This window comes from Erpetoichthys calabaricus, chromosome 13 (assembly GCF_900747795.2).
Source record: "Erpetoichthys calabaricus chromosome 13, fErpCal1.3, whole genome shotgun sequence".
NCBI lineage: Eukaryota > Metazoa > Chordata > Cladistia > Polypteriformes > Polypteridae > Erpetoichthys > Erpetoichthys calabaricus.
In genome coordinates this window covers 55,209,198-55,234,604 of record NC_041406.2, presented here as the reverse complement: position 1 = coordinate 55,234,604, position 25,407 = coordinate 55,209,198, and the positions used below count along the sequence as shown (strand labels likewise).

General features: G+C 38.4%; 1 protein-coding gene across 1 annotated transcript in view; it reads left to right on the top strand.

The window, feature by feature from the left end:
• Window positions 1–25,407, top strand: part of LOC114663749 (dynein axonemal heavy chain 11) — a 341,140-nt gene that overhangs the window by 15,834 nt on the left and 299,899 nt on the right. Inside the window, 7 exon segments of the mRNA XM_051936024.1 lie at window positions 2,574–2,763; window positions 3,108–3,207; window positions 5,931–6,142; window positions 7,933–8,166; window positions 9,139–9,306; window positions 18,409–18,525; window positions 22,741–22,878. Coding sequence (XP_051791984.1) covers window positions 2,574–2,763; window positions 3,108–3,207; window positions 5,931–6,142; window positions 7,933–8,166; window positions 9,139–9,306; window positions 18,409–18,525; window positions 22,741–22,878 — 1,159 coding nt within the window.

Here is a 25,407-nt window from a genome sequence, read left to right as displayed (position 1 = left end):
ATATATATATATATGTGGATGTGTATATGTATGTATGTATGTATGTATGTATGTATGTATGTATGTATGTATGTATGTATGTATGTATGTATGTATATATATATATATATATATATATATATATATATATATATATATATATATATATATATATATATATATATATATATATATGTATATATATATATATATATATATATGTATATATAATATGTATGTATATATATATATATATATATATATATGTATATATATATATATATATATATATATATGTAGATATATATATATATATATATATATGTAGATATATATATATATATATATGTAGATATATATATATATGTAGATATATATATATATATATATATGTAGATATATATATATATATATATATGTAGATATATATATATATATATATATATATATGTAGATATATATATATATATATATATGTAGATATATATATGTATATATATATATGTAGATATATATATATATATATATATGTAGATATATATATATATATATATATGTAGATATATATATGTAGATATATATGTAGATATATATATATGTATATATATGTAGATATATATATATATATATATGTAGATATATATATATATATATATGTAGATATATGTAGATATGTATATATGTATATATATGTTTACATAACCTCTTTAACACACTACTTCTCCGCTGCGAAGCGCAGGTATTTTGCTAGTCTAATAATAAAAAGCATGTTTTTTAACTTACAGAATTTGACTAAACAAATGTATCCAACAGCAGCTGACACTTAGTGAGAAAGTAGTTGCCCCTACTTAAATCAAGCTATTTAAAAGGGATAACTAAAGTACAGTGGAACCTCGGTTCACGAATGTCTCGGTACACGTACAACTCGGTTTACGACCAAAAAGTTCGCCAAACTTTTGCCTCAGTTCACGACCACACATTCGGTATACAAACAAGCCAGGTTCCCTTTCGGTTTGTACATGTTCAGTCTCTCCCTGTGCATTTCCTGTGCAGCGAGCAAGAGAGAGAGCGAGAGAGCATGACACACACACACACACACACACAGGCAGCGCGAGAGACAGAGGCACACACACACAGGCAGCGCGAGAGACAGAGGCACACACACACAGGCGCTTGTGAGAGAGGTGCGCACACACAGGCGCTCCAGGCTCACAAAAGAGAGACGCACGCACACACACAGGCGCGGGAGAGAGAGGCGCGCGCACACACATGAGCGCGCTAGAGAGACACACACACAGGCGCCCCAGGCTCGCAAAAGAGAGACTCACGCACACACACAGGCGCGAGAGAGAGTGAGCGAGGGACGCATAAGGTAGAGAGGACTTGTTTTTGTTTTCATTTCTATTTACAGTGATCGTTTTGTAGCCGGCATTGTTGCAATGTTACTTTTCTTGGTGGTTTATTAAATTACGGATTTTTCAAATGTTCATTTTTTCCCCTGTGCTTAAAACTCATTAAAAAAAGTGTTTTTAGCGAGCGGTTCCTAGCACTATAGCGCGAACTATTGCAGTGTTAGTTTTCTCTGTTGTTCAAGGTTTTCTCAGTGTTATTCAATGTTTTTACATTTAGTTTACCATTACGCTGTGCATTCTATGGTATAATTAACTATATTTGTGCTTAAAAACTAATATATATACATACAGTTTGTACGGTCTGGAACGGATTAATTGTATTTACATACAATCCTATGGGAGAAATTGCTTCGGTTCATGACCAACTCGGTTTACGACCAGAGTTTTGGAACGAATTATGGTCGTGAACCGAGGTTCCACTGTACACTCATTGATCACAACCTGACTTGATTACAGCCAGTTGTGGTAATATCTGCAAACTGCCATTGTTTAAAACAACATTCTACAAAAATTATTTTGATTATTCAGTCATTTGTCATGTCAAATAATTGTATCGGTAGATGGATCTCCCAAAAATGTTGATATTTTGTAAACTGTACAAAATAAACAAGATCAGTGTTGTTTAATGAGAAATTCAATTGCATTCTGCAGTACTTTCATTAAAAAGGGGGTGTGCTTACTACTTATGGAGATTCCTTTGTGTAATGCTTAAATTGCATTGTATTTAACATTTTTTTTTTGTATCAAGTATAAATTTTTAGAAAATCTACTTGGATGTGAGAAATTTTAACTTAAGGTAAATTTTTGGATGAAAATGAATTGAGATAAAATGTATTTAACAGAGGAAAAATGGAATTCAAAAACTAGAAAGTGTTTTATAAGTATTAAAAATAATGTAAACTTAGAACCAATTCAGTGATAGTAGAAAACCTAACAGACTAATTTAATGTATTTTAATTAATGGTTACTGCTGAAAAACTACATTTTTGCCTAAGAGTTCTGAAAGAGTAAATGATCATTGTGTACATTTTATATGTTTGCTTTATTTCTTAACCACATATTCTGAATATGTAACCACTTTTAGAGTTACCCACACAACTCAGAATATGCAGTCTGAGCTATATGCTTAAATATGGTTTTTAAAATTTTTGTATATTTAGTATCATTTTTAACTACTCCTAGGCAAGACTACAGCTATACAACTGTAGTACATGCAATTGAAACCATGGTCATAAGCTGGACGCATCAGATTAGAGATCTCCTTAAAACTGATTCAGCTCAACCACTGCTAGAAGGCTTAAACCCAAACCCAAAAACTGAGTTGGAGTTTTGGAAAGAACGCAAAGAAAATATGATATATATTTCAAATCAGGTATGCATATGAGAAATTATCATTTAATTGTGCTTTGTATGTAAATAACTCAACAGTTTTTGTTTAGGTAAAAACAAATATTATGGGGTTTTTAATTTTTTTTTGTAAAATTGTGCTCTTGGAAGAATAAGGAGAGATACTTAATATGTCTACTATTCTTCTGTATATAAATTGTGGCGCTTATATTATCTTCTGTGGTTTGTTTTCATTCCCATTGGTGAAATCACTGGCATAATGGGAATCACAAAAATGAGTATCATTTAAATACATTTTCTTTTTTAAAAAGAATTTTTTTTTTCCTTTTTTTCTAACTCCTCGATTTCGGCTGTTTTGTTTCATTTCAGCTTAATAGCCCCATTGTTCAAAAAATGGTCAGAATATTGGCAGTCTCAGACAGCACCTACTATCCAACATTTAAAGAAATCTTTCAGGATGTATCAGATGGTAAGAACTAATTTGTGTTCTGCTCTTTAAAAAGTCACAATGTCACAATCATAAAGTAATTGCCACTTAGCAATTTATCATTTTGTGGAATCTACTATTTATCTGTATTTCACTAAATGTAGCATCAGACTACATTTTTTTGCACTGTATATTATCATTGAGTTATAAATTTCAGTACAAAATAGGAATAAAAATAATAAGTTTACAAAAGGCTGCATCATCTAACAATACATTTCTATACTCTGTATACTTGCATGTTAGTGTCAGTTTATCAGGATTATAATACTTCAAGAAACTTCAATTGCAGTATTTTAACATTACTTTTTTTCCCCCCAAGTGTATTACCAACACATTCATTTTCTGGTTATCAGTCTTTTTGGGATGTCCAAGATTAAAAAAAGTATGTACAGTAGCATACGGTGTGTAACAGGAGTATTCTCTGTTATTCCTTGATGAAAACAGTGATATTGTGATTGTAGTTTTCTGTGCATCAATTTCCTGTTTCTGCTCCTCTTTTTATGAATTTAGAAATAATGTGCTGTGTAAATTTGAAACTGTCTGTATTGTGTTCATATGAACACTTGAAATCACTTAAGAGTTTTTTTTTTTTTGTTTGTTTGTTTTTTCTTGTCCAGTGACTCTTGACTCACCGGTACAAGAACACCCTCACTTATAACATGCAATTGCACTCGTCTGAATATCTAGTTATTGAAGATGTTGAGCTTTTTGGGGCTCCCTGCCATGTTTTTTGGCCTCTAGACCCCAAAAAAAATTGTCAATTTTTGGAGTATATTTTGTACAGGAAATTACACCTGCACGATAAAGATTAAAACCATAGGTATCTTCAGCAAAAATGATCAGAAGGACTTGAAGTTGGACATGCCACATCAGCCAACACCAAATATTCACCCCCTAATAAAATATGAGGGGTAAAAACTACTCCTTTTCACAAAACTTGATAAAAATGATTATTGGTAATATGGGCATGTTTTAGTGTCTTTTTATGCTATTTCATGGTTGCTGATCACAAATATGATATTTTTGATATTTGATTCTTTACTGGTGGTCCTAGCCCTCTAAGAGCCACTCGCAGAAGATTAAAAATGATTTCAAACATAAGCATGTGTGGTTTTGTTTTACGAATGATGTTATTTTTCATTTTTGATCCTTTACTAGGAATCCATCCCACAATGGACCTCCATCAGTGGGTGAAAAATGACAAATTTTTGTTACAATTGAGAATGTTTAGACTTTAAACATTTAAATTGAAGCACATGTTTTAATATTTCAAGAGTATGAAGAAACTTCTGGTTTGAAGAAACTGTTCTTGTTTATTATGTACTGTACTTCTACCTCCATGAAGTACCTCATTACATTTCTTTTGAACACCCCAGATTACAGTTGTGACTTACACTAATTCAGGCTATTTACTATTATAACCTCTCCAAATATGTCCACAATCTCAAACTTTGTTATAGGTCAGATTTTCAGGAAGCAACTACAGTTCAGTTAGATTCACACAAGCTGTATCTTATGAGTTATGTGATTAAGTGCAGAAGGAAGTAATGGTAGTATTTTGTAAATGCAGTTATTGAAATCACGGTTTCATTTTAATGGATGGTACTATCAAAACTAAAATGACTCTGATCACTGTTCACAAGTTATCTCTTGACTGAAACAGTCATCACAACTCAACAATGTCCCCTGAAAAAATCACATACAAAATTATACTCCAACTTGAACTAAATTATCTAACTCTAAAATAACAGAATATTTTGACTTTTAATTAATGTGCAATGTTGGTTGTAGAGTCAGGCATGATAGGTTTCATGGTTTTCTTTCATTCATGAGAACAACATAAACAACTATGGCTGAAGAGTGAGGAAGCTGATAATTGAAAATTTTAAGGATCTAGACTGATGGCAATATTTTATTTTTAAATAACACATTTTTTGCATTTTAATTAAAAGTTTTAAAATTTGAAAATGTGCAAAATTTTTCTACATGTAATGATCATGGAATTTGCTCTTAAAAAATAAAAAGTAGTGCCAGAGGTCACGTATTTTATGAAAAAGACTGGCGTCTTTGCGCTTTGCACTGTCTCCAGAGCTTTATTCACTGTTTTAGTCTATTAATATTCCAACACTAATTTCCCTTAAGTAGGATTTTAAAAATCAAATAATTACCAGTTAAAAATGTATGGTAACTTGAAAATTGCTGTTTGTGCTGTTTCTAAGCAAGATTAATATGTATCTACAGCATGTCTTAGCATATAGGCATACTCATTTATGAACTAGTTTGATTCTGACAGGGAGCTGTTAACAAGTATGGCTGAAAACATTTATGTGAGCTGAAGACTTTGAAAGCATGATGCTGTGCTCAGAAAAAAGGCCATCTAGAAATTATTCCAAAACAAGACCCATAAGAAGACTCCAACTCTGATTAAGTTATCTTTTAACCTTATATTGTTAAATGAGATACTGTACATAGAATTACATTTGAAATTCATTATTGACGCAAGTGTCTGATATCTAAATTTGATATTAACCATCACATACACTGTTGCTACTATCACTATCAAGAAAGAGTGGGTTTTCTTTGTATGTGCAAGTAAAATAACAAAATTTTGTATTTCGTTTTAGTTGTATTACAGAAAATATAAAATCACGGTTAGTTATATAGAAATAAAGTTTCAAGTGTCTTCTGTTCTGTGTCTTTTATAGCTCTTATTGAGGCCCAAAATATTGAGTTGCATTTGAGGCCACTGCAAAAATACATTGATCTTTTATTAGAAGAGGAATTTAGTAAGATCACGGACTACTTTACCCCTTTATTTCATGTCATATGTCTGATCTGGACCCATTCCAAGTTTTACAGTATTCCTGCTCGTATTGTAGTGCTACTTCAGGAGTTTTGCAATTTATTGATTGACCAGGTAACTGTTTTTTTTTTTCTTTTTCTGTTTTTGTAGTAACAATTCAAATAGAATTTTTCATTTTGTCTAAAATTTAAACTTTGCTATTTACAAACAATTGTATTTTTATCTGGGCAGTCTGCTGTGTATTTGCTATATTTATACTTTGCTGATATTGGGAGAATACAATTGGTAATTAAAAACAAAAAGCAGTTACATACATATTAATATAACAGACAAAACATCATTTCTTTCCAAGTAGACAGTATCACTTACTATGAAAGACGATAGAAATGTCCCCACCACTACCCCAGTCTGGAAACAGTGTAAGCTCTCACTGTATTCTTTTACACTATTTTCTTGAATCACCCATTTACTGATACAGACCTCTTGTACACATCTTTGTGCTTTGTATTTCATTTAATTGTCTTAACAAGCTGCTCTGTCAAACCAGGTTGGTGCCGAAGATTTGTTTTTTCTTTTTGCTGTAGAATATATATCTCCTATTTCAGGCTGTTAAAGTATGAACATTTTATTTGCATATCACATTTATTACAGCTTCCCTTCAAATGTATAAGACAGAAATAAGGGTTCTATTTTTTTATATAAAAAATCCCCCCCCCCTGGTTTTAGACCATTAGAAAGATTTAAACTCCACTTAATTCCTCCAAAATAACATCAAGTTGCGTTTTGAAGGTCCCTAAAGTTGTGTTGTCTACTACACTACTAGGCAACTTATTCCATATGTCTAGGGCCTTTTCTGTGAAGAAGAGATTCCTAATGTTTGTGCAAAATTTAATGTTAAGTTTTCAACTGTGCCCCTGTATTCTTGTTGAACTCATTTTAAAGTAACAGTCTCGATCCACTGTACTAATTCCCTTAATTAATTTTGGACACTTCAGTCATGTTACCTCTTAATCTCCTTTTGCTTAAACTGAAAAGGCTTAGCTATTTTAATCTTTCCTCATAACACATCCTCTGCAGTCTTGGAATCTGTGTAGTTGCTCTTTTCTGGACTTTTTCTATCACTTCTATGGTGTTTTTTTTTTTTTTTTTTTTTTTTTTGTTGCCTGGACACCAAACCTGTACACAGTACACCAGATGAAGCCTTACCAGTGCATTATAAAGCTTGAGCATGAGCCCTTTGACTTGAGCTGTACACATTGTGCTATATAACCTAACGTTCTGTTAGCCTTCTTGATGGTATCTGAACACTTTCTAGAGGTTGAAAGTGATATGACTCGAAATTAATTTGCATATATTTTACTTTCACTTTTCAAAACTCCCACAGTATGTTCAAATTTAACAATTTTACTTCCTTACGTGTAACACTTTTATATTTATATATCAGATTTCATCTGCTACAAATCTGCCCAAGCCTGTATGATGTCCAAGTCCCTCTGTAATGATTTGACTGATTCTAGATTATCTTCCAATACACCTAGCTTGGAATCATGTGCAGACTTAACCACCTTATTGTTTATATTCCTATCCAAATTATATATTATTGAAAATAGCAGCAGCCCTACCACTGACCCCTGAGGGATGCCACTCTTAACTTCATCAATTTCTGATAAGGTCCTTACACAGTTACTTTCTGCTACCTGTGTTTTAGAATGAATTGATTTATAGACTTGATTTCTTTTTCTGAATGTGTATTATGAATATACATTAATTTAAACTTTTTTTTTTTTATGTATTAATTTTATTGTAATCATTCTATACAAATAGATCAATTTATACAAACAAGGATTGAAGACAAATCAAACCCCACTTTAAACATTCACCAGTTATTTGTGTTTCTGTTCAAGGCTATGGTCTACTTATCCCCTGAGGATCTTCTTAAAGGTGAAGCTGAAGAAATGCTGGAAAAAGTTCAAATTGCTGTAGCAACATTCACAGCATTTAAGGAATCTTTCTTAAAACATAGGGAGAAGCTACCAAGTTATGCTTTATCTGGAGAGCAATTCAGGCCATGGGATTTCCATTCCCAGATGGTGTTTGCCAGGTTTAACCGTTTTCTAGGCCGCTTGATTGAGGTGCAGGTAATCACAGATGTATTACTAGTAACAGATTTTATTTGTCTTTGAAAAAATACACAATGAAAATAATTGTGTCCCTTGTTAATTTTTACCTTTTGAGCCACATACTATCAGATTTGTTTTTCCCCTTTAAGATGGATTTTTTTTGTTATCTTTATATAATATCATATGAATGTATATCTTTATATGAATATACCGGTACTATGAACTTTATAGCCAGTGTCATTTGCCACAAGTTCTGTTTTTTATCTTTTTTAGTATTTAAGGATGCAGTTTAGCAGAGATGAATACGTTCTTGCCTAATTTTTCCAAGGCTTTAGACATTTCCTCAGATGGACAATGTGTGTGTGTGTTTTTTTTTTTTTTTTCAGTTTTAAATAGAATGGGACATTTATTTCCCATTATAGTGGGTTGCTGTGATTTTTCCAATTGTATAAGATAAGGCAGTGAGTGGGTAATGTATTTTGATATCTTATACTGCATTTTTTTCACTCAACAATATTTTCCTGTAATACTCCAAATACTGGTGCAAGTGGATTAGGAGTAACATTGATTTACATACAGTCTGACAGGTGGGCAAAGATTTTTTTTCCCAACAAAGTCTTAGCGTGAGGTAGTGTCAGAACATGTGCCCCAGCAAGGCAAGTACCTCATGATACTGCTCAAAATTGCAGTTTTGACCTGGGTATGTTTTAGATCAGCTAAGTCAACATAATAATCTCCTAAATTCTTTGTTTCTATGTTATTTTTTTTACAGTGGCATCAGCACAAGGTAATATAAAAGTTTTAACAATTATAACTAATTTATGGAAAATACTTCAATTAATTAATTTTTTACACTTGAATAAAAACCTAGTAAATGGAATTGGTGTTGAGAGCACTTACTGCATGTTGAGTTAAAAATAAATTACCATTGTAACAGACTGAAGTGAAGTGATTAGTACTGTGTGTGTAATTCCCAAGTTTCTTATTTAGGATCTTTTTTGCAATATTCTGGAGTTCCAAAAGTTAGAGAAGCTTGAATTTGGGGGGATCAAAGGAAGAAATCTCAGTGAACAAGTTCAACTTATCAACAATGAGTTTATGGATTGTTGCAAAATATTCAGAGACCATATCTATGATCCTTTGGATTATAACTGTCAGGTAATACAGTTCAGTATTTTTACTTAAATTGTTTCTACACTTTTCAGTAACTAATTATAATAAAAAAATTTATATACAAATGCGCAAAAGAAAAAATGAGCTCACATTGTTTTGCATTGTTGTTGTTGTAAGTTTGTTATTTATAAGTTTGTTCAGAGACTTTCAACCTTTATTTTATTAAAACGTCTTCAGTTATAATAAATCAAATGAAAGTGACTTTTTGCAGACACATGTATGTGTAAAGAATACACAGTGCCTATTCCATTTCAAACGCAATGTTTTTTTTAAGAAATAAAAAATAACCTTTTAGCTACTTTTTCTTGTGTATATGTGAGAGTAATAGTAGTAAACTCACATACAGTGTGGAAATGTTTTTGTAAACTATAAGTTGCAACATGTGTTAGTTTCTTAAACATTCTTGTTTCTCAAAAAATATATCTGGTTAATCCCTAAATTCTCATGATTGCTGTATACACTGTGGTTTAAAAAAAATTGCATTATCTTGATTTATTTACAGTATTTGTACATGAAGTAAATATATATACGTGGGACGTTCAAAAAGTTTCAGCACTTTTATATTTTCATTGGAAACGGTGAAGGTGGGAGGAGTAGTAATTGGGCATTAAAAAGTTGGTATGACAATGGGAAAATTGCATTGCAAACGAAGGTGACTATGTAGAAAGTGATATAATTTGTTTTTGAAATTCTTAATAGAGTTTAAAAAAAAAGTGCGGAGACATTTTGAACATCCCACATATATATGTATAGAGTATATTGGACTACCCCTTCCCCTGTGTATGCATTCTTATAAGAAGTAACGGCAGATAAATATCAATTGCTTAGTTTGTGCCTTACCATCGAAATTATAATCCTAACTAATGTCTACTACATAGCTTAATTGCTTGTTATGTGTATCTGTATTTCTCTGTCCAAATTGTTTGGTAGCAGTAGAGTGTTATACTGAGTTGGCCATAGATTGATACAGGAGACAGTAGGGTGAAATGACACATTTTATTGGATAACTAAATAGATTACAAATGCAAGCTTTCAAGGCAGCTAAGGCCCCTTCATCAGGCAAGGTGTCTCTACATTTTTTGGTGTTAGATTTATTTTGACCAACTTTAAGTTGTGTCTTTGTTGAAGGACAGATTGTACCCACTCTATCAACTCCATTCATAATTTTAAACATCTTGATTTGTACTTACAACAGTTTATAATGTTACTTGGTATCCTGTTAGCCTTTTTAATATCTTCTGAGTTCACTGTTTCTGCATACACCTATCTCATAAACTGTATACTTCAATACAGGCATCTCTTTAAGGGCTGGTTCTTACCTTGTACTTAATGCTACTGGGATAAACTCTAGTTTTAGTTTGACCACTACTTCCTCATGTGTTGCCTTAGAACCTGTTTGAAGCTATTTTGATAATATGGTATGTGCCAGTATAAATACATTCTTTTGTTGTTTTCTTGTAAACTTCTAACACATTAGTGAATCACAATCTTCCTCATCTAAATCTATGTTGACTGTTAAATCCATGTTGAAATGTGTTCCTTATCTTGTCTTTAATAATTTCCATTAATTATCTATATATATATATATATATATATTTATTAAATCCCTATGTGTGTCCGTGTGTGGGTGTCTTCTGGTGAAGTGCGCATGCGCGTGGCACGGTGCTATGCGCAATATTACTGTTGGAGAAAGTTAGAGGCGTTTTACGGAAATACAAACCAGTATTACTGCGAGAGGAAATTAAAGGTACACAATACAGTGACGCATATTACAGCCACATACAAGCCAGTATTACTGTCAGAGGAGATTAAAGGCATCTTACCGACGCGCACGCCTGTATTACCGTCAGAGAAAATTGAAGGTATATTACGGACGTATATTACAGACGTACAAGCCAGCGGACGTACAAGACGGTATCCTTCAATATGGGCGCGCACAGGCATCCTTCAATAAGGGCGCGCACAAAAAGGCGAGCCTCAAAAGGACGACCTCAATTGGGCGCAGCGAATAAAGGCGCGCGTAAATAAAGATCTGCACCTGTTGCTCTTCACATATTCCAGAGCCATTTGAACTAAATTATCTACGCGCCCTTATTGAATAGAGCCGTACAAGACAGTATTACTGTCACAGAAAATTAAAGACACACAATACACGGCGGCAGCCCACGAAGAACGGTCAGCTCAGCAAGTAAACATCAACAAAAGAAAGAAAAATACGACCAACAAAAAGAATGAGGTCAAAGTCCCTTGCCATTTAATATAGATTGTTCCTACTAATGTTTATGCACTACTGTTCTAGCGCCCGTTATTGTAACGGGCTAAATGACTAGTCCTATAATAAATGTTAATCAGCCTGACATGCAATTAGTAGAATTGTCCTGATTACTTTTTATACATAATTAACTTTCACTGTTTGGCAGTCTTCTAGAAGTTCAATAAATATACAGTGATTTCTGAATAATGCATTTTAAGGGAGTATCTATTCACCAGTTTCCTTAAACACTGTTTGGTAAATGTTACCTAGTTTTGGTTACTTATTGAGTCCAGCTTTATTATTCTACCAATACTTCTCTTTCAGTAATTCTCAAATCATTTGCATTTTTGTTAATATTCCCTGTAGCTATTGTCAGGTTTCCAATGACTTTACAGGTGAAGGATTCAGAAAAATATGAATTGAATGTGTATCTAATTGCACCTTTACATTTCTTAACACTGTCTATGACTTAAAGGCATATTGAGGTAACCTTGTTGACCACTGGTTCTCCCATCTTCGGTACTTTACCAAGTTGGAGGCTTGTGAGTATCCCTACAATTACCTAGAGTCTCTTGCATGGGAAAACACTAGTCTAGTAGTGGTTTTAAAAAGTATTCTTCCAGAGCGAATTGTGGAGCTACAAATAATTTAAATAATATATACTGTACCTGGTACATGTGATCTTCCAACTTCTGCACTAGAGACATCACATTTCACATCCTTAGAACCAGCTACACATTTCTAGAGTATATTATCTCTGGAACTATTTCACCTTTCAAATTTCATTTGGTGAAAATAGATGGTCGTTTTTATATGGCTTCTTAGAATTGAGTCTGACATACTGTATTTGCCAGTTAAATATATGCTTGGCTTCAGAAGTGGATCTTTTAACCCTGTTACTGGCAAGGTGATAATAGATTTATTGAAAACCATTATGGGGCTGCTCATTTTTATTCCCTTAGACCAGTCTGTTTTGGTTTTCCCTATCAAGTGCGCAAGTTTGGTGACAATATACTGTAGTTCCAGTTGTTCCTGAGGCACCACAAGCCCATCTACCACATCTGTACTTGTCAAGCTTATTACAGTATATCATAACAACTAGAATTTGGAACTGTATCATTTGTTTGACCAGTAGCATAACTACAAATTCATTGATAATTATGATCTATACTAAACAGCACAAGTGTCAGAGTCAGACTTTGGCCCATTGTGTGTTTACTCATCTTCCTTAAATTGCATTTACATTCTTTCTCAGATTTTTTGACAACAATAGTGACCTGTAGTGAATTAAGATATAGTGCACTTGCTCTGACTTGTAGTAATCTTATACTAAAGTAAATATATGCTAAATATACCATTCATTCACACTTCTAAACATTGCGTCTCTATAGCTATATGTGCATTTTCTTAGTATATTACAGTGCTATTAGTTCTGTGTTGAAAATTAACCACTGTACCACCTTGTCTTAAAGAACAAAAAAGTGTATGTATGTATGTATGTATGTATGTATGTATGTATATACAAACAAACACTGTCATGCACTATAGTGGCCTGCTGAGCGTAATACATCCAACAAGTACTGGAGGTGCTGCCACAATGGTAAAGTAGCTTTACCAGCTTTGTGGGAGCCACCTGTACCTTTTACAAGAGCTTCTTACACAGCAAACATCAGAAGCTAAAAATTATTGTGAACACATTTGAGAATACAACTCTTCTCTAGCGTTTGCTTCCATGGGTGCACAGATAACTCAACCTCCTGGCCACGGACAATACTATTTTAAAATACATGGGCAAATTTATCACCAAATCTCTCCACTATATGCTAACACTTCTACCTCTCCAGGATATGGACAGTTGTTTGTTTTTGACACCGCACAAACTACTGAAGTACGCTTACAAAATAAAGCAAACTCTGCACACAGCGAAAATTTACTTCTCCAGCTAGATTCCATGCTCAGAACCATGAACCCCTTCTCTAAATCATAATATATAAATCATGAATTGCGATCCTATGGTTTACCCACTTTTATTCCCTTACGGAGACATTGGCAAGCACAAAGATTTACAACATGTTCCCGATAAAAGAACCGCCAAGTGAATAAAGCTTACTCAATGCCAATTTTACGAGTACAGATTGGCAATGAGGAATACATTTAGTATTTTGCACTCCAGCGGCAAACTATTCCAACAGTACGTCGTAGATGCGTATGTTAAAACAGAGGACGTGCGTCTCAACTATCTCAGATTACATCAACAAGATCTGTGTGTGGAACAATACAAACAACTATCAGACGCACTGCAAGCAAACGCTGAAAATAAGAACGTACGTTTAGGCAAAATGATCATATTACCGTCCACATTTCCAGGAAGTCCAAGATACATTCAACAAAAACTATCAGGATGCCATGGCCATAGTACGTAAATTCGGAAAGCCTGATTTATTTATCACTTTCACATGTAATCCTGCTTGACTGGAAATTCTACATGCACTATCAGATACCCAAAGACCAGAGCACAGACCTGATATTGTAGTAAGAGTAGGTCTTTCGACTGATTATCTGTAGTTTCCACCAAAACACCTTTTCACAACTGCATCTTTCAAGAAGTATTTATTTCTTCTTGATTTCTGAATTCCTTTCTTACCATTTTCCGTTCCTATTCTTACACTGCCATATGCTACGGCAGGCTTCGGCTAGTTTTAATTATTTAGAGAGCTGTAATATCATGAATGTAATGGATTCTGTGTCCTGTCGGAGGAAGAGAAAGCCCAGAAGCACGTAGTGATTCACACACACAGAGCACATAGAAGATCAAATACAAAACAAAGCATTTAACGTGCTACTTTAGTTACGATGGGATTGAGAAACTAGTAAATTAAATGATTTTAAGATGAAGTTTATGATGTTCTACTTTAATGACAAAATAAACTACGTGATTAAATTTAGAGATTAAAGTTGACATTTCGTGCTTTTTCCCTACTGTGTGCCTTTTTTTTTCTTTCTGTACCCTAATAAGCTTTCATATGACACTCAGATGGTGGGCTATGACTCATGGCGACTTTGAAATGTGACAACTTCTTTTTATTTTGGGCACTGTGCGACATTGTGAACTTGAGCTTTCGAGTTTCTCCAACACGCCATGTCACTCGATCAACTTCCTTTTGTTGTTTATACCACTGTTTAAACCAACAAATAGTATATTTTTCCTTGCTTCCACTTGGTATTTGCTGAAATTCTTCTATTTTCCCTCTTGCTTTTGCCATTGTCTTTTCACAGAAGGTTGAGCTTAAGGGCTATTTATATTGATTTGCATATTCAAAGAGGTGTAATTCTGGGAGGAGTTGGGGCGGGACAGCAGGCGCATACACGTGTGATACTTTTCATGCGGACTGGGATTTATGGAGCGGAAGAACGTGGAAGTTGGCATTCGCATAGATTTATGCATCTGGATTTTTTTGTGCGTAAGCACATTTCCGCTTTTGTGCTTACGTCATGTTATAGTGCGAATTCTATGCATGGCATTATGCATGAGGCCCCAGGACACTAAAGACTTGGACCATCGTCCTTTTGAATAGGTATTGGAAATGCCACACACCCCTTTCCAGTGACCTCATGACCCCCGATGCATTCCCAATCCATCTACTGACTTCATAGGAAGAGTCACCAGAGACATGACTGTAACTGCCGAAGTAAGTAAACCTCTCCACAAGGTCGACACTCTCTCCGTAGACAGACACACTGCTGATGCCTGTGCCTAAGAGTTCATTAAGGGCCTGGATCTTGGTTTTCATCCAGTACACTTGCAAGCCCCAGACACTCTGACTCCTCGCTCAGTTTCTCGAGAGCCCTGATCATAGCCTCCATTGACTCCGCAAAGTCAAGACAAGTGAATCTTTCTTCGCCAACAGATGCCCCACAGCCGCTGGACCCCACAACCTTGCCCAACACCCAGTCCATGCAAGCATTGAACAAAGCAGGAGCAGGAACACACCCCTGATGAACCCCAGAATAAACTGGGAAAAACACAGAGGTTCTGCCTCCACTCTGCACAGCACTCGCAGTACCAGTGTACAGGCCGGCCATGATATCTAGCAACCTTGAGGGGATCCCGCGAAGTCTCAGGATGTCCAACAGGGCAGCTTGATCAACTGAGTCAAACGCCTTACGAAAATCGACAAAGGCTGCAAATAAACTCTGCCGATATTTGCATTTGCGCTCGATTAGAACTTTCGGTGCCAGGATGCGGTTGATGGTAGATTTCTTAGGTGTAAAATCAGACTGCTCTGGTCTCTGGTAGGTGAGCAAATGATCATGGATACTATTGAGGACGACGCGATCAAGGACCTTACCCGGCACAGAGAGCAGCGATATCCCCCTGTAGTTGCCACAATCCAGGCGATCACCATTCCCTTTCCAGATAGGGATGATAAGTCCCATTTTCCAGTCAGTTGGGATGACACCAGTTTCCCAAATGGTAGCCAAGATTGCTTGCAATGCCAGGAAGACAGCCTTACCACCAGCCTTGAGATTAAAACAAACAAATATTTGTTGCTGTTAACCATAGTTATTGAAAGTCTTTTTAGTAGTAAGCATCTTGGATTCTAGCTACCTTAACTATGATTTTGGTTTGTTAATTGCTGCTTTTGTCCATTTGTGGCTTAGAACCTTTCCTGGATTAAACAAGTACTTTTATTTTGCTTTTTTTTTTTAACACTCTATCTCTTGAACAAATCCTTTCTTCAGTTTGTTTTTTTGGAAAAGCCAGTGTTTATTTTGGTTTAATAACTACACATATAACTAAATAGTGTGGAAACTGGCCCGGACACAGACAGGCAGACACCGTAGGTTTAACACCACACACACATTTATTCATATTTACAATATTTACAATGTCGCACACAACCCAGTGCCCCAGCACCAATCACCCTCAGTCCAGGCCTCTTTGTAATGCTTCTGCCTTCTGGTCCGCCTCCTCTCCTCTAAGCTCCGTCCTTCATTCTACCCGACTCCAGCCCTTGAATGGAGGGAGGTGGCCCCTTTTATGTTCTCCCGGACGTGCTCCAGGTGCCTCCCAATGAGCTCCTGCCGGCAGTTCCTGGTGTGGCAGAAGTGCCGGCTGTGCACCCGGAAGCACTCTGGGTGACCCTGGTCTTCTTCCCCCCCAGCACTTCTGGGTGTGGCGGAAGTGCTGAGGACCAGGGCTCTACAGGCATCTGGACGCCCCCTGGCGGTGACCACGAGCCACTATAGGGTTGAACTTCCATGCTTCTTTCCCATGGTCCCCATAGCCACCAGGGCGGTTGCCCCCTTGTGGTCCAGAGGAGGCGTAATCCCTCCTTTGGTCCTTCTGGGCATCCCGGCTTGGTACTGCCCCCAGCCGCTCGCCACAATAGTAAATGTTCTAAATTATCATTTTTGAAGTTTTCATGTGTAAAGAGGTTGATTGTCAAGATACTGAAATTATAGAGGGAGAATTTCTGTTTAAATTAAAAAAGCTGAAATCAAATAAATCCCATGGACCAGTTCACAACTATCTTGGAGTCCTTAAGGACATTAGTGAGTACATACAGTATGTAAACCCTGCGGGCGGAGCTTTTCAGCAGTGGATTTCACTTCTTTTCAGTACAGACTTTTTAACAAGTTGTCCCCTCATTTTAAGAATCACATCTGGCCCAGCAAGAACATGCTAAAATGAAATAACCCCACACTATGACCTAATTAAATAGTCTAATATGTCCCTTAAACCATCATAAACAAGGAAAAAATATTTACAGAAAAAGTTATGTCCATCAGTTTTACAAAATATGGCCACACTGTTTGGATGCAGCTCTTTTTTGGAAACTCATTTGGCAGTCATAACCTTTAGATCATGGGCTTATTCTGTCTGTAATTACAGTACATTCTAACATGTCACTTAGTGTTGGTGTGTGTGTGTGGATTCCACATATCAAAATGTGGAAAAATAATATTGGGTATTGCATTCAAGAAGAGTTTTAAACATCTACCCTTAACAGTAAACAAACTTTCCCTGCTTCCCACTTCTGCACATCTACATACTGTATGTCTTTTGGGATAGTTAGAAATAAAGTAGTCTTAAAAACTGGGATTACAAGGGCTGCCTCGTTAAAGAATGTATATTATTGAGAAACCAGATTAAATAAGTGGAGTCCCTAGTTTGACTAGCTTTTGTCAGTGGCCACTTTGCAGGTAGGGAATGTTAGCATTTCCTTGGACAAGGCACATAAACATTCTGCTCAGTATGACATCTTCACAAATAATTTTTCTTTCCCTATATATGAGTGTGTCATTAGTTAGTACCCAATGACCATGCAAAAAAAACATCCAGGCTCAGAAATCAAAATAATGGATATAAAAGAGCTGAGATTTCACTTTGTTTTCTTTTCGTTTAAATAAGAAATTTATTTTTTTTCAGAAGGCAAGATGCAAGGTCTAGAGGGCCTGTCAATCCATCACAGGACACAAGTGCACACTCACCTATACTCATGCTAAACCAATTTATAGTAACCATTTAACCTAACATGCACATCTACCTACATATGTACTCCAGAACTATGTGGAGGAAGAATCCATTCAGATATGGAAGGATACACAGACATCACACTGTGAGTGCATGGGCTAGGATCTGTACACAGAACTCTGGGATTCTTAGGCAGTAGTGCTAGTAACTGCATTACCATGCTGTACAGCATAAGACACTAAAAAGCAAAAATTAAAAAAAAAAAAAAAAAAAAAAAGTGCTAATATTGTCTATAGCAGCAAGAGTGTATTTAACTCTGTCAAAAATAGCATTTTCTGCTTTGTTTGCTTCTTAGGAATTTGAGAATGATTATCATTGTTTTAAAGAAAAGATTGCCGACTTTGAAAGAAGGCTTGGGACAATTATTTTTATAGCATTTACTGATTGCTGTGGATGGGAATCTGCCTTCAAGGTACTGCCATAAATTTTATATTTAATAATATCATAAGATAAATAATAAGTCAATGTGAAAATTCTTCTTGATTTACAATGTTTTATTTTCAGTAAATATTCATTGAATTACATTCATTATATGCAGTAGTCCATCAAGGTGCTGCACAAATAAAAATTTATGATTATTTATTGTTATTCAGACAATTGAATAGCTTTTCCCTGACAGACTTCATTGTTAAAAGTCGAGATTAATGTTTTGTGCTTCATAATGTATATACAGAGGTCTTTTTTTACAGGTTGTGCTTTAAAACTGCTGTATTTCAACCCGAAGTACTTAAAATTAAACAAGTAAATTGTCAGAACATACTGAAATACTGATTTTGGAGCACATTCACCTACCTGAACATCATTATTCTCTGGATTACTTACACAAGTTTGTAAAAACCTTAATTCTTTATCACAATCATTGCTGTAATGAAATCTGCACCGACAACCATGACCTTAGATTAATTCCCACAACATGGCTGTAATCATGTTTATTTCATCATAATTTAATTGTACCTTTAGGAAAATAAATCCATCCATCCATCCATCCTCTTCTGCTTATCCGAGGTCAGGTCGCGGGGGCAGCAGCTTGAGCAGAGATGCCCAGACTTCCCTCTCCCCGGCCACTTCTTCTAGCTCTTCTGGGAGAATCCCGAGGCGTTCTCAGGCCAGCCGGGAGACACAGTCCCTCCAGCGTGTCCTGGGTCTTCCCCGGGGCCTCCTCCCGGTTGGACGTGCCCGGAACACCTCACCAGGGAGGCGTCCAGGAGGCATCCTGATCAGATGCCCGAGCCACCTCATCTGACTCCTCTCGATGCGGAGGAGCAGCGGCTCTACTCTGAGGCCCTCCCGGATGACTGAGCTTCTCACCCTATCTGTAAGGGAGAGCCCAGACACCCTGTGGAGAAAACTCATTTCAGCCGCTTGTATTCGCGATCTCGTTCTTTCGGTCACTACCCATAGCTCATGACCATAGGTGAGGGTAGGAACATAGATCGACTGGTAAATTGAGAGCTTTGCCTTGCGGCTCAGCTCCTTTTTCACCACGAGAGACCGATGCAGAGCCCGCATCACTGCGGACGCCGCACCGATCCGCCTGTCGATCTCACGCTCCATTCTTCCCTCACTCGTGAACAAGACCCCGAGATACTTGAACTCCTCCACTTGGGGCAGGATCTTACTCCCAACCCTGAGAGGGCACTCCACCCTTTTCCGGCTGAGGACCATGGTCTCGGATATGGAAGTGCTGATTCCCATCCCAGCTGCTTCACACTCAGCTGCGAACCGATCCAGAGAGAGCTGAAGATCACGGCCTGATGAAGCAAACAGGACAACATCATCTGCAAAAAGCAGTGACCCAATCCTGAGTCCACCAAGCCGGACCCCCTCAACACCCTGGCTGCGCCTAGAAATTCTGTCCATAAAAGTTATGAACAGAATCGGTGACAAAGGGCAGCCCTGGCGGAGTCCAACTCTCACTGGAAACGGGTTCGACTTACTGCCGGCAATGCGGACCAAGCTCTGACACCGATCGTACAGGGATCGAACAGCTCTTATCAGGGGGTCCGGTACCCCATACTCTCGGAGTACCCCCCACAGGATTCCCCGAGGGACATGGTCGAATGCCTTTTCCAAGTCCACAAAACACATGTAGACTGGTTGGGCGAACTCCCATGCACCCTCCAGGACCCTGCTAAGGGTGTAGAGCTGGTCCACTGTTCCACGACCAGGACGAAAACCACACTGTTCCTCCTGAATCCGAGGTTCGACTATCCGACGGACCCTCCTCTCCAGAACCCCCGAATAGACTTTTCCAGGGAGGCTGAGGAGTGTGATCCCTCTGTAGTTGGAACACACCCCGGTCTGCCAATCCAGAGGCACTGTCCCTGATGTCCATGCGATGTTGCAGAGACGTGTCAACTAAGACAGCCCTACAACATCCAGAGCCTTGAGGAACTCCGGGCGTATCTCATCCACCCCCAGGGCCCTGCCACCAAGGAGTTTTTTGACCACCTCGGTGACCTCAGTCCCAGAGATGGGGGAGCCCACCTCCAAGTCCCCAGGCTCTGCTTCATCATTGGAAGGCATGTTAGTGGGATTGAGGAGGTCTTCGAAGTACTCCCCCCACCGACCCACAACGTCCTGAGTCGAGGTCAGCAGCGCACCATCCCCACCATACACAGTGTTGACACTGCACTGCTTCCCCCTCCTGAGACGCCGGACGGTGGACCAGAATCTCCTCGAAGCCGTCCGAAATTCGTTTTCCATGGCCTCCCCAAACTCCTCCCATGCCCGAGTTTTTGCCTCAGCAACCACTGATGCTGCATTCCGCTTGGCCTGCCGGTACCTATCAGCTGCCTCCAGAGTCCCACAGGACAAAAGGGACTGGTAGGACTCCTTCTTCAGCTTGACGCCATCCCCCACCGCCGGTGTCCACCAACGGGTTTGGGGATTGCCGCCACTACAGGCACCGACCACCTTACGGCCACAGCTCCGGTCAGCCGCCTCAACAATAGAGGCATGGAATATGGCCCATTCGGACTCAATGTCCCCCACCTCCCTCGGGATGTGGTCGAAGTTCTGCCAGAGGTGGGAGTTGAAGCTACTTCTGACAGGGGGCTCTGCCAGACGTTCCCAGCAGACCCTCACAACACGTTTGGGCCTACCAGGCCTGACCGGCATCCTCACCCACCATCGAAGCCAACTCAGCACCAGGTGGTGATCAGTTGACAGCTCCGCCCCTCTCTTCACCCGAGTGTCCAAGACATGTGGCCGCAAGTCCAACGACACGACCACAAAGTCGATCATCGAACTGAGGCCTAGGGTGTCCTGGTGCCAAGTGCACATATGAACACCCCTATGCTTGAACATGGTGTTCGTTATGGACAATCTGTGACGAGCACAGAAGTCCAATAACAAAACACTGCTCGGGTTCAGATCGGGGGGGCCATTCCTCCCAATCACGCCCTTCCAGGTCTCACTGTCATTGGTCACGTGAGCATTGAAGTCTCCCAGCAGAACGAGGGAGTCCCCAGAAGGTATGCCCTCTAGCACCCCCTCCAGGGACTCCAAAAAGAGTGGGTACTCCGAACTGCTGTTCGGTGCATACGCACAAACAACAGTTAGGACCCGTCCCCCCACCCAAAGGCGGAGGGAGGCTACCCTCTCGTCCACTGGGGTAAACCCCAATGTACAGGCTCCAAGTCGGGGGGCAATAAGTATGCCCACACCTGCTCTGCGCCTCTCACCGGGGCAACTCCAGAGTGGTAGAGAGTCTAGCCCCTCTCAAGGAGATTGGTTCCAGAGTCCAAGCTGTGCGTCGAGGTGAGCCCGACTATATCTAGCCAGAACTTCTCAACCTCGCGTACAAGCTCAGGCTCCTTCCCCTTCAGAGAGGTGACATTCCACGTCCCAAGAGCCAGCTTCTGTAGCCGAGGATCGGTCCGCCAAGGTCCCCGCCTCTGGCCACCACCCAACTCACACTGCACCCGACCTCCTTGGCCCCTCCCATAGGTGGTGAGCCCATGGGAAGGGGGACCCACGTTGCCTCTTCGGGCTGTGCCCGGCCGAGCCCCATGGGTGTAAGCCCGGCCACCAGGCGCTCGCCATTGAGCCCCACCTCCAGGCCTGGCTCCAGAGTGGGGCCCTGGTGACCCATGTCCGGGCGAGGGAAAACGGCGTCCAAATTTTTTATTCGTCATAGGAGGTTATATTGAACCGCACTTTGTCTCATCCCTCACCTAGGACCAGTTTGCCTTGGGTGGCCCTACCAGGGGCATAAAGCCCCGGACAACAGAGCTCCTAGGATCATTGGGACATGCAAACCCCTCCACCACGATAAGGTGGCGGTTCGAGGAGGGGAGGAAAATAAATCAAAGAATTAATTACTTACATTTCCCTTTTATACTCATTTAGATTATTTACTACTTTGGTCTTTTTGATCCTATAGGATTTATACTTGCTGCCTTGATAAGTATCCTCATTTTTTTTTTTTTTAGTAGTTCATAATAATATAAAGTTAATGTATAATTTAGCCTTAATCATATCACTTTGTTGTTTTTAGGCTAAGGATCTAAGCACTACAAAATTATTATACATTACAGTATATACAGTAGTAGATAACAAATATGAAAGTGGTACTTTGTTGATGGGTATCACTTAAGCTTTTTTTTTTTTTAATTCTTTACAGCTTATTGCTGTCTGTAACTTCTTCTTGGAGAGACCAGCTGTTAAGGAAGTTTTTGATCCCTGTTACCCAACATTGCTTTTGATGGTTGATGAGGAACTTGATAATTGCAAGCAACTTTACGATTCTCACATTCAACAGGTACTAAACCTTTAATTTATATAAGTAATAGCTTTGGTTTTGCAGAAGATAAACATGAAGCATTGCTTTTATGGAGAATATGTTAGGCAGTCTCATTTCAAAATAACAATATTTGGGGAAATAACTGATTTTCAGTATACTGTCAATTTAGGGTGCTACAGGGCACCTAATCTACTGTGCTCTTAAAAAAAAAAAAAGATTGTTGCCTGACTTATCCCAGTGTTTTTAGGTACTTCTCAAAGCTCAGATCAACCTGATACAAATTCACATACATATACAGTATAAATCTGCTGTATTAAATTTAAGCGGCACTTCAGAATTATATTGGTAGTAAGACCAAATGTCTGTCAGTGTAAGACAAGCTTCTTTTTTACCTGTTGTTTTATAACATAACACAGTGACTGAAAAAAAGTACATCTAGAAGAATACAAGAGATGAATAAAGATCTATCTATTTAGAACTACAGTAATCCCTCCTCCATCGCGGGGGTTGCATTCCAGAGCCACCCGCGAAATAAGAAAATCCGCGAAGTAGAAACCATATGTTTATATGGTTATTTTTATATTGTCATGCTTGGGTCACAGATTTGCGCAGAAACACAGGAGGTTGTAGAGAGACAGGAATGTTATTCAAACACTGCAAACAAACATTTGTCTCTTTTTCAAAAGTTTAAACTGTGCTCCATGACAAGACAGAGATGACAGTTCTGTCTCACAATTAAAAGAATGCAAACATATCTTCCTCTTCAAAGGAGTGCACGTCAGGAGCAGATAATGTCAGAGAGAGAGAGAAAAGCAAACAAATCAATAGGGCTGTTTGGCTTTTAAGTATGCGAAGCACCGTGGCACAAAGCTGTTGAAGGCGGCAGCTCACACCCCCTCCGTCAGGAGCAGAGAAAGAGAGAGAGAGATAGAGAGAGACAGAGAAAAACAAAGAATTAAAAATCAATACGTGCCCTTTGAGCTTTTAAGTATGCGAAGCACCGTGCAGCATGTCGCTTCACGAAGCAGCTGCACAGAAAGTAGCAATGTGAAGATAATCTTTCAGCATTTTTAGACGAGCGTCCGTATTGTCTAGGTGTGCGAACAGCCCCCCTGCTCAATCCCCTACGTCAGGATCAGAGAAAGTCAGCGAGAGAGAGAGAGAGAGAGAGAGAAAAGTAAGTTGGGTAGCTTCTCAGCCATCTGCCAATAGCGTCCCTTGTATGAAATCAACTGGGGAAACCAACTGAGGAAGCATGTACCAGAAATTAAAAGTCCCATTGTCCGCAGAAATCTGCGAACCAGCAAAAAATCCGCGATATATATTAAAATATGCTTACATATAAAATCCGCGATAGAGTGAAGCCGCGAAAGGCGAAGCGTGATATAGCGAGGGATTACTGTAAATATGTATTTTAATTTTATTTTTGTACTTACTTTCAACCATGCTGTAATATTTGTTTTTCTTAGTCTTTTCAGGGAAAGGATATAAAAATATATCCAGAGGAGGTCTTACAATGCTGTGATTAGTGTTCAGAAAGTTAGTGGTTCTTTTGTTACCAAGCCACCGTCAGGTTGACCAACCAAGATTTCAGTCACAATGGCCAGGATAATTTGTTGAGATGCTAAGAAAAGCCCCCAAGCCACTTCAGCTGAAATGCAGGCAAGATCCTCCACCATGCTTCACTGAAGGGATAGTGTACTTTTCGTCATGGACCTTGTTGTATCCTCTCCAAACATAGCGTTTGTTTGTTACCATAAAGTTCAATTTTGGTATTATCACTCCAAAAGACTTTGTTCCAGAAGTTTTGAGGCTTGTCTAGATGTTGTCTGGCATATTGTAAGCAGGTTGTTTTGTGATGTTGGCAAAGTAAAGGCTTTTTTTCTTGCAACTCGACCTTTCAGCCCATTTTTTTCAAGTACCTCCTTATTGTGCATCTTGAAACAGCAACGCCACATGTATGCAGAGATGCCTGTGTCTAATGTGAGACACAGCTGTATAATAAACTACTGTCTTTCTCATGTTATACATATATACATACTTTATCACATTTACAAACCTGCTTAATCCTGTTCTGGGTCATAAGGGATTAGAGCCTCTCTTGATTGCACTGTTTTAGGGAATCCATTCCCGGACGTTTCCCATTCCTGGGAATAAAACTGCTGGAATTCCCGATTGAACGGGAACGGCCAAGCTCACATATATAACATGTAAAAGTGTAAAGATCGATCAAGAAACAAGTTATATTTGAAAATAATTAAGGTGGCGCTATTGCTGCAGCTTGCACTTCATCGGACAACAGCTTTGAACAGCAACTTGAAATTGCAATGCGTCAGTCTGTTGCATTCACATTATTTGTGCCAAGAAACTTGCCATCACAGAATGATGACAAGAAACTGGATGCATCAGTAAAAGCTGAAATGGCGGTGTTTCAGAGCAACGGCAAGCGCGGGCATTGTTTAGAACAAGTATATCACTGTGTCGCCTACTTCAGTGGAGGCAGAGCGTGCTTTCTCAGCGGCTGGCATATTCTGCACAAAGGTGTGC